Source organism: Cyclospora cayetanensis, unplaced genomic scaffold, assembly GCF_002999335.1.
Source record: "Cyclospora cayetanensis isolate NF1_C8 unplaced genomic scaffold, CcayRef3 CcayRef3_contig_243, whole genome shotgun sequence".
In the NCBI taxonomy this organism is placed as follows: Eukaryota; Apicomplexa; class Conoidasida; order Eucoccidiorida; family Eimeriidae; genus Cyclospora; species Cyclospora cayetanensis.
In genome coordinates, this window is record NW_020312196.1 from 220 (window position 1) to 18,194 (window position 17,975).

General features: G+C 50.2%; 2 protein-coding genes across 2 annotated transcripts; both read left to right on the forward strand.

Annotated features, from left to right (window-relative positions):
* The first annotated feature begins 1,326 nt into the window (after positions 1-1,326).
* LOC34624245 (chaperone protein HtpG) lies at positions 1,327-7,080 on the forward strand. Its single transcript, XM_026338257.1, is given in 15 exon segments — positions 1,327-1,473; positions 1,789-2,004; positions 2,236-2,517; positions 2,792-2,914; positions 3,220-3,473; positions 3,808-3,915; positions 4,096-4,171; positions 4,325-4,591; positions 4,832-4,956; positions 5,153-5,264; positions 5,483-5,584; positions 5,836-5,988; positions 6,131-6,272; positions 6,507-6,604; positions 6,847-7,080. Coding segments are annotated over 15 exon segments (2,439 nt in total).
* A 5,621-nt stretch (positions 7,081-12,701) lies between these two features.
* Positions 12,702-16,294, forward strand: LOC34623905. The gene is made up of 7 exons (XM_026338258.1): positions 12,702-12,788; positions 12,987-13,092; positions 13,458-13,546; positions 13,652-13,732; positions 13,861-13,919; positions 14,053-14,870; positions 14,901-16,294. The coding sequence occupies exons 1-7, from the start codon at positions 12,702-12,704 to the stop codon at positions 16,292-16,294; spliced, it is 2,634 nt and encodes an 877-aa protein (XP_026194043.1).
* Positions 16,295-17,975: the final 1,681 nt, after the last annotated feature.

The following is a 17,975-nucleotide window of genomic DNA, read 5'->3' on the forward strand; positions in this document are numbered from 1 at the left end:
AGCAAAGGCAAGCGAGGGTCACCACATGTGTGGGACGCACCTCGATGCAGTTCGTGTCTAAGTATTCGCATGCATGCCATACCACTTCGACCTGCAACTAGGAAATCCAACGCAGGTCAGTAGATATTTGCAAGCCAATCAAGCATAGTATCTGTATAGCAGCTGTAGGCTGATTTCATTCTAGGTAGTCCCCAAAGCAATGTTGTCGCAAAAAGTGCCAAGCGCATCATTTCGGTCGTCTAGTGAAGAAATCAGGCATGGTCACATGTATGTTCAATGGCTCAATCCAGCGGCTTGTAGTCGAGCACGCCACTTGTTCACACGAGCATCACTCACTCCATTTTGCGAGGCTGCCGTAAGCTATTACGACCTATATAGTCTCTTGTCACAATGGCGAGTGCAGAAGCCATTTTTATAACTCAACCCATAAAGCATATTTTTTAGTGAGCCAACCAACAATCTGAACATTTAGCTGGTACAGCTTTTGACTGTGCTATCGGCCTAGACATGTACGAAGTAAAACTAACTTACGACTAAACCTAGACAAAATGACGCTATTCAGCACATTGTCTTTACAGAGGCGACACAAATGTTGTGGGTCAACTAAAATAGCACGCCAGTACTTATTTTCACTACTCTCCCTTTTTGTTGGTTTAGGGGTTTTGAAGTCGATTCTGCTGTGTGCACCAGCTGTGTTTGCACGTGAATGTAAGCTTAGTGCCCCTTACAGATGGTAGTTGTGTTCTGTATTTCTGGAGCAGGAGACACAAATATTTGGATGCTCCAAAGACGCCATGCCATCGCGCTCCCTTAGCTGTGCTCGTATGGTTCCCTGTTCATTGTTCGCTAGTGTTAGCCTTCCTTCCCCTTGATTCCACTACATTTGTACAGATTTTGCATTCTTCCCTTACACTTTTTTGGACCCTCTACCTGCCTGCGGAGTAGTGATAGGTTCACAAATATTTCACTACCGTGCTTGCGCTTTGTGTCTAAGGACACATGCGAGGATTGTCGGCGTCTGTTCGAATTCGGGGGAAGAAGTAACAGGTATAGCCACAACTGGGCACTTCCTGGTGCCTAGCTATAGTTAATTATGAAATGGTCGAGCGTTGACTTCTCTCAAAATATTCTCGTGCCTAGTTCATTGCGTACTTGCTTTAGATTAACGCAAAAAGGCGGATTGCTGTGTATCTGCGCGCTAAATGACGCGCAACATTCTCTAAGGACAAAGCTTCTCCCCCCATACAGAAGGTCATAGGTACCAAAGCAGGAAAAGGAGGCAGCGATGTTAATCAGCGCCCAATAGCTGTCTATTAGGTTTGTACCATGGCTGGAGTAACACATCTTCCTGGAGACCTTAAATGGAGCATTGCACAAGTGTATGAACTCAGCAGGGAGCTGGACCACATCGCTACATATAGACTAGATTATCGAACGAATAATCCATTGACTTCAGCTGGAATATCGATAAACGCGCTTTCGCGTAACTTTGGTGGGTCTGTATATTGCCTAGGGCAGAACACCTGAAGCGAATACGGGAAGCTCCACCCATGGATATGGTTATGAGTAGAACTCCGATCGGGCCTCAGCAACTGCAGAAGAGCAAAGATGTCACTATACTTAGATATGTGCATATTATAGGACAAACTTAGTAATTCAACGCCCACGTTGTCAGTTAAGCAGCGCTGTTCAAGCCCCACACTGGGGGGCCGGAGCGTAGCCAAACAAGGCAGTCCGGTTCTTTGTGGAGTAAGCAGACTGCTTCTGTTGCATTTAGGTCTTTTGTAGCCAGTTTACAGTCGTGGCCTTGCTGGTGCTCCGGCTTCTGATCATTACAGTTGCAAGTCATCTCTGGCGATCCCGAGCTCCAGGTAATCTGCGGGCAGCTACAACCCTTCTACAGCTTCCCGGCTTCCACGTCAGTGGACCGCGTATTTTCGTTTATTAGTTTTATTGGAGTCAACAGATATTGCTGCAACTTCCGCATTTACATGTTTTTGTGTGGTTCCAGGGCAGGGGCGACTCATGTTCTGTTTGGGGCTTTTGCTCTTCGCATAGGATTCCAAAATGTGGCGAGTCTGCACCTCGGTGCTAAAGCAACAGCCGGTACCCCGCCGTGCAACAGGGCTGGGGGAGCTTTGCTCGCATAGGTGTAGGGCTTCTAGCAACATAACTTCTGTTCAGGCGCACCTTTTCTCTTCCCGGCGGGGTGAGCTGCTCAAAGTTCCATCTAAGCTGCGGGGCCTCGCCACAAGCGCAGGCTCTGCGACCGCGACTCCTACACCAGAGGGCCTTGAACGCCACGACTTCAAGGCAGAGACACAGAAGCTGTTGCAGATTGTCACGCATTCTCTGTACACGGATAAAGAGGTGTTTATCAGAGAGCTCATTTCGAATGCATCCGACGCTTTAGAAAAACTAAGATTTTTCCAGGCCACGCAGCAACACAGCAGTGCTCCGAGCGAGCTCCGAGTTATTCTCAGGGCAAACCCCAATGAAAAAACCCTGATCATTGAGGTAAACCTACTCCGCTAACACTTCGAAGTAAACCTTGATCCATAGTTGTCATCTGCAAAGCAGATGGAGAGGGTATGGGGGAGCTCCGATGAATGGAAGAGGGGGACGTAGACAGCGCACCACTCGTAGAGAGGGACGTTGCGTATTCTTTATCAAACTATGCAGCAGAATCGATAAGCAATATCTAGCTGCCGCGAGAAGTGCCTCATTCTTCTATGGAATAATTCCACGTGGGAGCGTTGCCGATTTGATGCTCTTTTGGTGCGGCTCTCAGGACAACGGCGTAGGAATGAGCCGCGAGGAAATCCTCCAGAATCTAGGGACCATTGCAAGGAGCGGATCTCTTGAATTCTTGCAAAAAGCAGGAGCTAATGCCGGTAACGATATCATAGGACAGGTATGTTTCTTCTTCAATTTTTTGCTCGGCATGGAGCGGTCGTTGTTCTTGTCCGACGGCTGAAACTGGACCTAGGATTTACAGGATATCGACTGCCTTTTGTTTGTCTTGATTTTGGCAGTGGTTCTGCGGAGGTTATCTTGATAAGCATTCGTAGTGACTTTATCAGGGTTTTCTGTGATCTTGCACTCTGCGGAAATGGCTTTGTATGTTTTAGAGTTGTGAATCCGTAGATGCCGAGTTCCTCTCTTTTTCGGGGATTACAACATGTGAACTGAAGTTTGATTCGTTTTGATGCGCTTCAGTTTGGTGTAGGCTTTTACTCGAGTTTCGTTGTGTCTGAGAGGGTAGAAGTCTACAGCCGTTCGGCTGAGGGGCAGAAGGTCTTCTGTTGGTCCGCCGATGGATCGGGATCGTTCACTCTCTCCCCGGCCTCCCCGGATGTCCTTACATCCGAAACCGGAACTAAAGTCGTCTGCCACCTGAAACCAGAATGTACAGAGTTCGCAAATCCGCACAGAGTAAAAGAGTGTGCGAAAAAGTTTTCGTCCTTTGTCAAGTGAGGGACCTCCGCCTCTCCCTCTGAATCATTTATCCTCCTAGGTTGGCCCCGCAGCACAACCCTTAGGGATTCGGGCAGGGCACCTCTTTTCGCGGCAGCGTCACGCTTTTTCTTTTGCCCCCTTAAGAAGCAAGAAGCAACGGCAGTATGGCGTATGCATCCTATCGTCTTCGCGGTTTGTTCGGACAAGCCTTCCTGGGGTTGCTAGCGAAAAGCAGTTATTCAAAAGTGGTGAAAACGGCGGCTGTATGTGTTAATCAGCCCGTATTATGGCATTAGACCCAGCATTAACACGTATGAGGGGCGTTTGTGCTTGTATGTTGTGTCTTAGTTTCCCAGTGTATATTGAAGAGGACGGCAAGGAAGTGCTGGTGGCCGCGCAAGACGCTTTGTGGCTCAAATCCAGCGCCACCCCGGAGGAGCACACGCAGTTCTTTAGGTGAAGCATCGCCTACCACACCTCAACAGAGGCCTCGATGCAGATCAATATCAGCGCGTTCAGCCGAACCTCTTGAATCACCGTGGTAACCCCGGTGGTTGAGGGTGTCTCATTGGTTCTCTCCCCCGTGGGGTCCCTTAGGGTGCTGTTCCCTCTTCTTTGTTTGTGTGATACGCGCAGGTTTCTTGCAAACCAATCCTGGGGGGAACCGATCTATAGCATTATGTTCTCTGCGGATGCGCCGCTGAGTATTCGTGTGCGTCTTGAATTTATTCTATGCTTGGCCTTTTCCCGTTTCCCAGTGTTCGATGATCGACTGTGTGTCTAAAGCCTCAAACTACAAACCTATAGCTCAGCGTGCGACATCATCTGGCAATTTGGAAGTGTGTGTCTGGCTGGTTGTTTGCAGTCTGTGCTGTACTTTCCATCGGACCCTCCGAATCGTTTGTTTCAGTCGGGGCCTCTAGAGAGTGGCGTCGCGTTGCATTCTCGTCGCGTCTTGGTAAAGAAAAGCGCGTCAGACATGCTACCCAAGTGGTTGTGGTTCCTGCGTGGTGTGATAGACTGCGAAGACATGCCCCTAAATGTTAGCAGAGAACACGTGCAAGATTCACAGTTGCAGAGGAAGCTCTCTGCCGTCATCGTCAAGCGCATCCTGAAGTTCTTAAGTGACCAGGTAAATCTTAGGTGTAGGACGGGCGCTTCTATGGCTTGCGAGGCTCTGAGCTAACATTCTTCCTTACCGTAATACTCTCTTCTTGAAATCCTTGCTCTGCTCTCCGGGGCATAGCTTATTGCCTGTCAGTGAGCTGCAGACGTCATGCGTGCACCGGCCAGATGCTTGTACAGCGTATGAGGTCGGTGGCATTTTGCACAAGCCTGCAATGATTCTTTGATGCCCTGATGTGGAGAGCAGGCTAAATCCGACCCAGAAAAGTATCAGACATTTTATCAAAAATACTCGCAGAACATAAAAGAAGGGGTCTTGGAGGACGCGCACAGCGGTAGTGTTTACAAGGACATGCTGTTACCCCTGCTTCGGTAAGCTACCCACGTCTTTGTAAGCCAGTAGCCATCACACTACGCCGCCCCACTACACATCGCTTCTCTTCCGTGGTGAAACGTTAATGACGTTGAGATAGGGCGTGACGTCCCGGAAAAACAATGGTATTTCTAATTGTGCCCTTCTCGTGGCAGAAGCGCTGCAACAATTCAAATATTCCCTTTAATGTCACAGGTTCGAGTGCTCGACGGAAGCACCCGGCAAAATGATCACTTTGGAGGAATACTTGGAGGCGATGCCCAGCACACAGAAGTACATGTATTATTACTGCTGTTCAGATCGCAAGGTACAGTTTAACGTGAAAGCAGCAGCCCTAATGGCTTGAAAACATGCCCTTCTATCCGGTTTCAGCAGTCAACGTGTAGCGCATAGTCGCGAGTTTCCACAGGCCACCTCAACACCATGTCTCAGTACACTTCAGGAGCACTTGGACGACACTGAAGACTCATGGCCTCGATAGCGCCGCGGTGCCTTCTTATGGCTTGTTGATTGCTTGTGTTGCAGACAGCGCTCACTTCTCCTTATATGGAACCATTTGTGGGAAAGGGCCGCCCAGTGCTTTTGATGACTGCGGATATCGACGAATTTCTCGCAATGAATCTCTCAGTAGGCACTTTCCACTGCATCGGTGTACTTCCCCTATGCACACTCGCTAGTAATAACTGAACCCCTTTTCTGTGAAATTCGCACTGCTCCTCAAGTGCCTCTAACATTCTCTAATTAAGTGACCTTTCGTACAAGAGCGTTGAAACGGTACACACAGCGGTGCTTTGGTGTACTCCGTAGCTCCCCACACTTGGCAGCATTCTGGTTGGCTGCACGGCAATGGCGTTACTTGTGGGGCTGTGGCGCTGCAGGACTACAAGGGCAAGCGGCTGGTAGCCGTTGACTCACCAGGGGAAGACATTGAGCCCGAGGAGTTTGACGATGACGGCGCTAAGGAAACGACAGAAGGGGAGAAGCCTAAGCTAGTTGGATCCCAGCAAACAGAATTGGCCACATTCGTAAAGGTCTGTGTGCTTGTAGTCACGTTCTTCGGGGCAAATATTATGCAGCAGCATGTATTCATCGGTGCTTAATCACTGAAATGGACTAGAGGATTTTGAGGCGAGGGTGTAGAGAAGTTGTTTGCCTGCCCGATGTGCGACTCAGGAGAAGCTGGCGTCTCGTGTAACGACAGTAAAGTTCTCCGAGAGGCTCATGACTGCTCCCGCAGTTGTGTCTGGTTTTCTCTCCCCCACGTTGAGGCGCATGATGCGGGCAACACTGCAGGGGGCCCCCGAGGCACAGCTCCGTACGTCAATTGCCTTAAAGCATGCTGTAGTGCCTAAATCATTTCTGAGCCTGCCGAACGCTCTTGGATCCCGTATGGGGCGCCATAGGATACTTCTGCTGCTGCTGCAACAGCAAGACTAACCTTGGCAAAGGATCGAGACGAGAGAGCAAAGTTACTTTTGCGTGCCCATGCCAGGTGCATTTGTTTCCTAGATATCCTTGGTGTGGCGTTTTCTTGGTTTGCTGCCCTCAGATATTGCGAGCCTCCCGGCAACTTTGGAGCTGAATCCTTCTCATGAACTCGTTACCTCTCTTTACCATCTCCGTACTACCAATCCGGATGTTGCGACGGTACGGCTGTGGGTGGTTTCTCAAATTGTTTTGACGCTGTTATTCAAGCTCATGTCCAGCACTAGGCTGGGATGGCGTGTAGACAGCGTTCTGCAGCTCACGCGGGATGCATGTCCACGAGCATTAGCTTATGGCCATTATATCCGGCTGATCGTTTCTCGCATGCGTGTCGTAAGTACATGGTCTCACCTACGGTTCCTACTGTATGAACCGAAATGTTTGTGCGTGCTGCCTTCATTCAGCTGTTGGTGGAGCAGCTGTTTGACAATGCGTGCGTTGCTGCGGGTATCATGGAGGAGCCAAAATCGATGTTGCCACGACTCAACGAGCTGCTTTCCCTTACAGCCCGATATGCCTATCACCATGCAGGCGGACCCGTCACCTCAACACCATCAGGAGACTCAGCTGAGTCAAAAGATGACGCAGCCAAGGAGGCACATGTGGCATCTACAGCCACAGATAACCCCGTGGCGTAATTCAAGCCCAATGTGCAATACCGTAGTATGCCTAACCTGATGAAGGCATGCAGCGAACCCATGGCATGAAATGTATTTTCATTTGGCAAAGTTGTGACTAGGGCCAGCTTGGTGATGCAACTAGGCTTGGGGGCTATTTTCGGGTGTCTACCCACAATCGGACATCCGATATCGCGCTTTGCTAGCTAGGAAAGCTCCTTTTATGCAATCTGTACATCGGGAACCAACTAAAGTAAGATTGTGTCTAGCGTTTGGAGAGCTCACAAGGCTTTTTTCACGTTGCAGACTCTGGCGCTATCCGCCGTGCGACGAGGGCAGCTGTGCTCCGCTAACTCTGGCGGCGCAACTAACTAGAAGGAATAAGGAGGGGAACTAGGAGACGATTTCTTGAAACAGTTCATAAGTAGACGTTTGAGGGACCCATCAATTCTTCGTTGATCGAGCGGCCCACAGGCGTTTACAAGAGCCTGCTTGCGACTTCACAATGGTGGCCACATATCCCGTACATCCTGAAGCGTCTCGTAGTTGTATGATCGCAGCAATCCAATAAACTCCGCCAACAGATACTTAGGTTCCGTCTTCCAGACTTTCAGGAGCTCCATCCTGACACAACAAGCACGCCTAATAACAAACGCAGTGCACCGCAGCCCCACCAAGTACCCGCACGCAGAGGCATTGCTGTTCACTGCTTAGGATTGGTGCTTTGGGAGATACATGCCCACACACTAAGCTCCATGCAAACCAGCACAAGATTGGAGAGTTGAGGAACATGCTAACAGAATCGTTGCAACACGAAGTAGCCACTGAGCCGAACTGTGCCAAAGATCACTGGTTAGAAAGCATAGCCACGGATAGTTGTGTGCGAGCAGAGCAGCTCTTCATGCATGCCGTTAGTTGGCCGTACCTTGATGCAATATTGCGCATGGCGAGTTCGCCTACAAAGGCGCGTACTGCAAATGTCCCCGCACGGTCTCCTGCAAGCATGCCCTCTGGGGTGACTGCAAGCGAAGCAGTAAAGCGTTTGAGACGAGGTATGGCGCGACCGGCGACGAGTGCTGCAGCAAAGCACTTATAGAGTTGCTCTTGTTGCTGCTTTTCCTGAGGTGAAAGGAGCTTGGCGTGTTTTGCCCGGATGCGTGGGAGGGGCCTTTCCACTGCGGGGAGTGGCAATTGTAATGGCGAGTACGTAGGGCGGGTCCACCCAACCACTGCATCTTCTCTCTCATCGTACCTGCACAGGAGGTAGGTAAGGCATCAATATGTTGTGCGAGGTCTGCACAAACAAGCCATGTGCTACCTGACGTGGGCAGCATGCAGCGGTTGCACGAGTGGGCAGTAAATAACCTACGTTCATAGCGTTGCGCTAAACTTTCTGCCTCGGGAGTCCCGTATGGGGTCGCCAATATAATGCAACTGTGAAGCAAGTTCTAGTGAGGGGACACAGATTCGACATATGCGGGACTGCTGGTGAGGCGTCAAGGGCTCGCGCTTCCCGCTGATTGCCTAGTTGTACTGGGAAGTAAGCATGGCACAGCCGAACCTGCTTTTCACTCGTCAGCCCCCGCTACTTGGATGCACGTATCGAAGCTGTGACACCGCCTCTAACAATTCTTTTCCCTGAGGAAGGCAAGCCTACCCCCTCAGGGGAGCTGTCGCATCCTCGTCAGAGTCCTTTCTCAGGGAGTGTTACAGTTGCTAGTGCTACAGGGGCCGCATTTTATTCTTTTGGTAGTCCCGGAAAACGGCATCCGTCGACCTATAGAATACAGCTAGCATACATTCAGGAGATAGGGACTCATTTGCACTGTGGGCTGACAGCTTAAAGTCCTCATCAGATGCCGTCGCTGCCATCCCCCTTGGCGTAGTTGCACAGCTGGAGAGGCGGCAGAATTCCATGTGCCTTGATTGAATGTTTTGCTTGTTGATCCTGCCATTCTTGCAGCTGCTACACAGTATTTATACCTCGGTGCGCCCCATCGAAATCAAGTGCGTCCCTGAGGGGAGCTGTCTCCGCAAACTCATGGTAAACGTCCACCATTGGCCTGAACTGCGACCCAATGTACTTTCCCTATACCAGCATATAATAATATCCTCCGGCGCTAACCCTCATGGACCTAGTCTCGCGCCTCACGCTTGCGGCCCACGCAGTGGATACAGTGCTGGGGTACCCAAAAAGCTGACAATAATTCACTTTGAAGCTGCATCAGGTGTCAATGGAGAACGAGTGTCTTAGGAAAAACGAGTGCTGCAGGGTTCCTTGTTCTCTTGCAAGGAAGCTCTCTGGGGAAAGGTGGCTGTTCACTACATTGAATCTGGATAACCTGTAGGACTGGAGCATTGATATATTGCATAAACGTCTTTTGTTTGCGTGTACACAATAGGAATTTTGTGGGACGTGTTCTCGCCCAGATGACGAAATAATTGACGCTTTCAAGTAAGCGAGAACTTCACAGATAGTATTGCATAAATCAGATGTGCTCCGACCGCTTGTGTTTTTCGAAAGCCACTGCACCACGAATTTCACCGCCAAAACTGCTAATAAATATATCCCCCCACGCACTGCACGCTTACGTACCTGAGGCTCCGAGCATACGCGGAATATCCAGCACTAAGCCACATCAAGAAATACATCTACAAAGCCAAAATTATGAGAGTAATTGCACAGCATATCTGCTATGTGATTTACACTCTAATTACCAGATGAACCATAGCTCTACGTGTTGCTGCACATTTTGAAATACGGTCCTCCACCTTGCATCGAAAATCCGACATGCAAATATACGCGCGGGCTACAGCTCGTCGAGGGCCGCCCTGTACCTTTAATCCCAATAAACCAAGAGCCAAAGATCTTACGGACATGCTCTTTGCCACTTTTCGCAAGAAAATCATTATTTTCCTTTTACGAAAGCCTTACTGCATGTGAGGCAGGAATAAAGACCGTATACCTCTGAGCAGTCGGATGAAGGGCTCAGCTGAGGAACAAGCTACGCTTCAACACTGTTTGGCTTACATTTAGTCTGTTATGACGAAGTTGCAGAGTACTATTGGAAGTAATTAAGAAGTGAGTCGGTGCTTGGTCTGTTGGTACCTCTAATTAGCAGAATGTTGTTTGCTGGAGTAAGAATGCGCAACATTGTTTGCACACGTTCTACACGCTATTTGGAACTATCTGTGACTGTTCGGAGTCCCTACAGAGTGCATCTGAGCTCAGCCCAGGTATTTACACTCCCCTCATCTCGGAAACTGAAAGGAGCAGGCAGGGAAAAGAAGCCTTTTCAGAAGTACACAAGTTCTGTTTGTACCGAGTCTGCAGTTCAAACCCTCTACAGAGATTTTATAGGGAGCGGTCAAGGTTTCCTTGTTAATTCCACACCCAGCATTCATAAACACTTTCGCTGGACAATCTCCTGCTAACGAGAAGAGCCAGATCTGAAGGGCTGGTGTATGCATTATGGCATGTATAGGAGTTGAAGAAGCAGCTTGTGTTAAACGATGCCCATAAGCTTGCAGTACGTCAAATATAATGCATGGAATGGGATGTGACTTGGAAAACTGCTTTCATGGTAGGTTTACAAAAAATTTGCGAATATATACCGTTGTTTCGCTGGTTCGTGTCGATCAAAGTCGCTTGCTTGGCTATACGGGCGCGAAGAACTCTAGACAGACTGCTTGTGCTGTGTTGTCCACCTGTGAATAATGAATCCCTTTTAAAAACATTTGATAATACTGGAGCCGAGAATGAAAAAAACGTCATTCATGACCTGAGAGGAAGACACATAGGAATCCCCACCTTCATGGCGGCGGCAAAACAGCCTGCAGGCTAGCAGGCTTCTAGCTGTACGCACGGAAGAGCGGTTTTAAGTGTACACCACGCAGGAAAGTACAAAGTCCTGCACATGTGCGCATTTATACCACAAGCTGGCATTCGAGGGACGAAATCCTGAAACCCAATCTATCGTGACGGAAAGCGAGACACAGATAGAATCAGCATACGAAATGGAAAAGATATGGAGGAGACCAACAGTTAAGTGACACAGTTAACTGCTATAGGCAAGCTGAATTCTGTCGCCTGCCCTGTAAGGAGATGATATATGAGTTAGGACACACACCTGTCCAGCGAACAACTGCATGGGGGAGCACGGAAGTACTGAGGCTCGGTGCTAAAAACGCTATGTCTGCTTTTGAACAATAGATGCATCGCACGCCCCATTAAATACGGATACAGCACGCTAATCGTGCTTCCTGCAGCAGTGCAAGCGAAACTGAGGTCATGAGTATATTCAACAATCATTAGCAAGAACCGTGACAACAATCGCACCGGTATTGCATTTCGTCTGTTCTCTCAGGAAAGCAAAGTTGCGAACAGGGAGGGGAGCAGAACACCGGCAACGCTCAATTTGGTCGTGATGCGCACATCGTGAGGTATTAATATAGCATGGCCAGAGACAGGAAGAACCCCTGCATATTCACCTTTGCATTATGGCCTCAAATATTTCAGGCCTTACTGTATTGTGTTTTTGCCAACAAAGTGTTGAAATGCAGATGGCCTTCGCTAGGCCTGTGTGAAAGCTTACTTCGGTATTGTGAGGTTGAGTCTCCGAGCTCCACAAACGCTGCTTTTCCGCATTTAGATTCAGTGCCTTCGGCTCTGAAAAATATTTAAACCCTCATTAAAATACTTCAGATTTGTGCTGATGATGCTGCTTTACAGTTTTTAACCAAATAACAATCGACTTGGGTTCCTTGGACCAATGCGTGGGCTGGTTTGGGGGCGGGCTGCATGTGAAGAGCTGTACCTTCGTAACAGGAAATGTGTTGAAGTGTCCAATGAATACTTTAGATTGGCTTTCAGAAACTAGTTATTCTGTGAAATTCATCCCTGTTTCTTTTAACTGCATCACCAACCGGACTGTCAGGGCGCTGGCAGCCGGCTGTTTGTGGTTTGCTCTCTATACACCAACAAACTAGGCCCAATCCGCCGCAGAATCTGAATGCCTTAGATCCATTGTCGATGAAACTGTCTCTGTCGCACAGCTCTTGTCCCCAAGTCCGTGTGGAAGGATGCCGGGTACGCCCCCAAATCGTAGATTCCTTGAGAGGCTAATGCTGGCTTTTAGAGTTTGCAGTGGAGATGCAGAAAGCTTTAAGAACTAGAGACCTCTTCGCCGCGGAGGTCTGGGCTTACACCCCACCGCAAGAGACAGAAGGCGAGTTTGTGGGAAAACGCCAACATTCCAAGGGAGAGCAGGAGTGAGGCATTGCGTGTATAATCGACTACCAGAGCTCTCTAATGCGCATGCTCAAGTAATGAATGAGGTTCATTTAAATTCTGTTGCCATGCTCGAGAATTCAGAATGACTGCTGTGTGGAGCTACGGCTAGTCATCGCCTTTTACCGTTCAACACATACAGGGTGTAGTTCCACATACGCGGACCAACACATTTGAGGAGACCAATGTAGTGGGACTCAGTAAAGAGCCTGCATCAGACTCCCTTGTTTCTGCGCTTAGTGATTATTAAGCTTAGAGGGTTTTGGTAGGGGCGTTGACGCTCAGGAAACGGCATAGCCGCCGTTTGGAATTGTTCTCGCGGTTTGACGAAGGCATTGAGCTGGATGATGACATGTGGTGGTCCGTTACTCCAGAGCAGCTCGCTATGCATACAGCTGAGCGCTGCTCCTGCGATTTGTTGCTAGACGGCTTTGCTGGGGTAAGCATGCCGATATCGTTACCCTGTCTTGCTTGTTTTTTCTTTACTGCATGGTGCTAGGCTGAAGGCATACTGCTGTTGATCTAGTTTCTAGTTCGCTTTTGAGTTCTTTGTGTCCCCAATGGCACCATACTAAGTGAGGGTAGACCAGTGGTGGATGCTGATGTTTAATGCATGCATTATACTTGTGCGGTTCAGGCTGGAGGCAACGCAATTGCCTTTGCCAGGTCTTGTGGATTCGTCCTCGCCTGCGAAATCGATAAGGCACGAATCGGACTTGCGAAGGCCAACGCTGCAGTTTATGGTGAGATCTAGCCGAAATTACACAGCCTTCTGTGCTGAAGGTGCAACGTATTGATACCTTTCTGATCCAAAATGAAGCTCGACTGTCCAGTTAACGGCTGTCGTCAGGATAGCTCATTAAACGCCCTGCTGGCATATAATTGCAATAGGAGGAGCTTATATGCTGTTCGGTATTGGCTCGTACCAGCAACAGCATTCCTCCTTGCCGAGGAGCGTGCAGGTCTTGGCTGCGGAGAAGGCCACGGAGCGGCGGTTGCGAATGTGTTGTGTATGAGTTCATGTAGTTGCGTATGTTAGTGTCTATGTTTGGGTGTGCGTGTATGTGTGACCACAGTGTCTCATGTGTCTCTGGTGTCGGTGCCGTAGGGCGTGATGTGGCCTCCCGTATGGATTTCATCCTTGGAGACTTTGCAACGCTCACCTCGCGCCAGCTCCGCAAGGGCATCTTTGATTGGGTGAGAAGGCTGGCATCTCACAGAAGGCAATCCTGCATGCCAGGCGGCTTCGGGTATGGAGGAAAAGGTGTAGGGTCGTAACGGAATGTACTTCTATCCGCTCAGGCTTTCTTGGCACCCCCTTGGGGAGGCCCTACATACAATGCCCGGGAGGTCTTTGACTTACGCGAAATGGGAGGACAAATTGTACGCCATTTTCCCGTGATGGCCCCTAGAGCACTTGGCCGTCTCGCTGTTTCCCTTAAGTGATGCCAAATGAACCTGCGTCGAAGGGTCTCCAGGTCCCTGTCTATCATTTTCCATTATTTCCGTAGGACTTCCGCCTTGCGCTGCGACTCGCCCAGCGCGTCGCCCCACGCGTTGCTGCTTTCTTGTAAGTCCTGCATTCTGTTTGTGACAAACGGCAACGTTTCAGTGAATCAACAGTGCTCCTGTCGAGCTTCTGATAAAGCCGAGTCTCATGAAGATGCCCAAATCTTCTGTGACCTACCACGCGCTTTTTACAGACCTCGCACGGTGCCCCTCTTGCCGATGCTCCGCGAGGCGGTGTTGTTCAGCTTACGCGACGAAAAGGAAAGAAAGAAGGCTTTGTCATCTGAGGATCCGAACCAGGAGGCCGCCACCTCAGTTGCAGAAGTTCGTGCTGCCAACGCTACAGCGGATGACCAAGAGAGTGGAGAGGGAGGCGAGTCTGCTCTCCGGCATCCAGCGAAGCCTTGGCTGCATATAGAATTGGCTGTCAGTCGATCAAGGCGGGACGCAGGAAGCGTGTCATTTGATCGACTCGAGAGCTACGAAGACCTCGTACACCTGGCGTCTGGCCTTCGTCGCGTTTTCTCCAAGGCGCCGATCTCGAAGCTTTTGGTAGATCCTGTCGATTCATGTGACTTAGTGCCATCTGCTGGCCTTGTAGAAGAGAAAGGAGAGCTTGAATCTAGCGCGAAGCGGAGAAGAACGGCCAAATCTGGTAAAGGGGTGCCGGAACTGTGCGAGGCTTCCCATCCACCAAAGGCTCACGACCGGCGCTGGCAAGCCGAGGAAGCAGCGAAAGAAGAGTTTGAGCTTTTTGGCGAACGCAGTCAGCTAGGCACGTGCGGAGTCCTTGTGGACGCCGTTGCGGAACGGTGGAAGGTGTACAAGGAGCTCGACCTCTCCCCAACGGAGTGGCGGTGGCTCCCTGTGGATTTGCTGTGGGGGGCGGCTCCACTAACCAGGGGCTCCATCAGTGACCCTTTTGCGCGCCTTAGTCGACTCGTCCTTGCTGCAAAGAAAAATGAAGAGCAGGAGGAAGAACAGCAACAACAAGAGCAGGAAGGACCCTGTTGTTGGCTCTACAACGACGTGGACGATGGAGGCCTCCGAGCACCGTTGATGAAGGAGCTGCAGGCATCCCCCGTACCATGTATTTGCCGCGAGATTTCTTCGTGGCGCTGGCGCGCAGTGGGGCTAATGGCCTTCTTTGGCGCCTCCTCGGAGAAGCGTGACACTACTCAAGGTGACCTTTGCGCCGATGCAAAAAAACCCTCAACGCTGTTCGCAAACACGGAAGCCTCCGGTACTTCCACGAAGCTAGCAGCAGGTAAGGAGTCCGTAAACGGGGACATAGTGCATGAGGAGGTACAGCGAAAGATGCGGCGACGGGCACTGAAGGCGGAGTTGCAGACTCTGCTTCAAGACGCGCTTCACCTTTCAGGCCTCATGGATCCGGATGCTGTAGTCCTGGGGCAGAGGAGCCAGCCGCTTACATTGAAATCAGAATCAGCACTTGCTCCGAGTGCAGGAGCGCATCCCCATTCAAAAAATACAGCAACTGAGGTATTCGTATCCCCGGAGGAGCTGAAATCGAAGCCGTCACCCGACACAGGGAGAACTCGTGTCGTTTGTGAGACGCCGAATATACAACAAAGCAGTCATGCGATTTCGGCGAGCAGTCTCGCATGTTTTGCTCGGCAGACTGTTGAATCGTGCTCTATTTCGAATGGGAGGGTCTGCAATTGCTTTTATTCACAAAAGAATGCAGAATGGCGTCAGCAACCGAGAAGGGGGCTCCTGCCACCGGAGAGCAGCCACGCATCATCTCCAAACAACGGGGATAATACAGCCATTTGTACTGCAATACCCCGTAGTGAGTGGAGGACCTTTGAGCGTCGTCTCATTGCCACAGGCAGCAGAAAGCTCTCCAAGGCCCGCGGGAATTGCAGCTGTTCCAGATGTAGCAATAAGGGGGCCTCAGAGGATTCCTACGATGACAGGGCAAAGACAAGATGCACGTGGAAGTCAGCTTTGTGGAGTGAGTGCGAAAAGCTCGTACACATTTACCTGACAGCTGCCTGCAGTTGCACCACGACGCTCCGCCTCGCTGTCAGGCCACCCATAGGCAAGAAGAAACGAAGAAAGCGGGCGCAGAAAGTGCCGCTCTTTGCGGAACCTTTGCAACCGGATGCTCGTGCGCAGTTTCTGAAACGCGTTGGCGATGCATATGCATCGGCCTGCTGGGGCCATGAGGCTGCAGTGACGGCATACGCAACAGACCAGACAGATACGAGAAATATGTTTGAGGGGACCCCTCAAACCTCAGACATTCCTGCAGGTGATGCACAGTCCTCGAATAGGGCAATTGGTGACAGCCAGGCTGCGCTGCTTTGGACCCCTGAGGAAGTCCTGCATTGGCAGTTCAGCTGTAGCATGTGGTGCAACTCAGCTCTGCGGCTGCTTGTTGCTCAGCGTGTAAGAACTCTTTTGGAGTAACAGTTGCCGGAGTGGTCTCTTAGAAGTAGAGAGGAATGGGAGCCAAAGATACCTTCAGTGCATGTGTGCTGCGTTAAATAGCTCCTCACGGTTAAACCCTCCTCCCTCCACGCAGAGCCTGCTCCATAGGTATACTTGCTGGATTGATGAAGTCAACACAATGCGTTTTTCTCTATTAGAAAGAAAGGTGCCTGCGAGCTGCTTTTAGATACCGCGAGGTGTATATTCCTACGTTTGAAACAGACTTATCCGCTACGAGTTCACCGCGTATTTATCTCCAGCCGACTGCAGTGTGGGGGGATTTCATATGCTTCCATACAGGAAGACCATCCATTTGTTTATTCGAATGGTTGGCCTAAGCTAGAGGTGCTGTACGAATATGAAACAGGTCGCAGCAGTGCTTTCAAAGAGTTACGGATACACGACCATTTCGTGAAGTGATCGTGTATGCTCATGTTGGTGGAGGAATAGATTCTTTCTAGTGAGAAGCTAGCCTTACTAGACGTGCTAGGCTACCTAGGAAATGACGTCATATACTGTAGCAAAGGCTTTAGTGTGCTGTTAGATCATCACCATCCCAAACACCAGGCGTCATTGTTTCCGGCCTACATTGCTGCACAGTAAAGGGCAGTACACTATGCTCTAGACGCAGATGCGCTCCATTCTGGTGCTGCAGCAGTTGCACATTTCTTCTTTATTGTGCAACTTTCAGTCGGCACTTTCCACTGCATCGGTGTACTTCCCCTATGCACACTCGCTAGTAACAACTGAACCCCTTTTCTGTGAAATTCGCACTGCTCCTCAAGTGCCTCTAACATTCTCTAATTAAGGGACCTTTCGTACAAGAGCGTTGAAACGGTACACACAGCGGTGCTTTGGTGTACTCCGTAGCTCCCCACACTTGGCAGCATTCTGGTTGGCTGCACGGCAATGGCGTTACTTGTGGGGCTGTGGCGCTGCAGGACTACAAGGGCAAGCGGCTGGTAGCCGTTGACTCACCAGGGGAAGACATTGAGCCCGAGGAGTTTGACGATGACGGCGCTAAGGAAACGACAGAAGGGGAGAAGCCTAAGCTAGTTGGATCCCAGCAAACAGAATTGGCCACATTCGTAAAGGTCTGTGTGCTTGTAGTCACGTTCTTCGGGGCAAATATTATGCAGCAGCATGTATTCATCGGTGCTTAATCACTGAAATGGACTAGAGGATTTTGAGGCGAGGGTGTAGAGAAGTTGTTTGCCTGCCCGATGTGCGACTCAGGAGAAGCTGGCGTCTCGTGTAACGACAGTAAAGTTCTCCGAGAGGCTCATGACTGCTCCCGCAGTTGTGTCTGGTTTTCTCTCCCCCACGTTGAGGCGCATGATGCGGGCAACACTGCAGGGGGCCCCCGAGGCACAGCTCCGTACGTCAATTGCCTTAAAGCATGCTGTAGTGCCTAAATCATTTCTGAGCCTGCCGAACGCTCTTGGATCCCGTATGGGGCGCCATAGGATACTTCTGCTGCTGCTGCAACAGCAAGACTAACCTTGGCAAAGGATCGAGACGAGAGAGCAAAGTTACTTTTGCGTGCCCATGCCAGGTGCATTTGTTTCCTAGATATCCTTGGTGTGGCGTTTTCTTGGTTTGCTGCCCTCAGATATTGCGAGCCTCCCGGCAACTTTGGAGCTGAATCCTTCTCATGAAC

What these genes read in the sequence shown, in the direction of transcription:
- LOC34623905 (XM_026338258.1), top strand. Translation starts at nt 12,702, where the DNA reads ATGTGGTGGTCCGTTACTCCAGAGCAGCTCGCTATGCATACAGCTGAG. An exon ending in TGCTAGACGGCTTTGCTGGG is followed by an intron (nt 12,789 to 12,986) that starts GTAAGCATGCCG and finishes TGTGCGGTTCAG; the next exon opens with GCTGGAGGCAACGCAATTGC. An exon ending in CCACGCGTTGCTGCTTTCTT is followed by an intron (nt 13,920 to 14,052) that starts GTAAGTCCTGCA and finishes CGCTTTTTACAG; the next exon opens with ACCTCGCACGGTGCCCCTCT.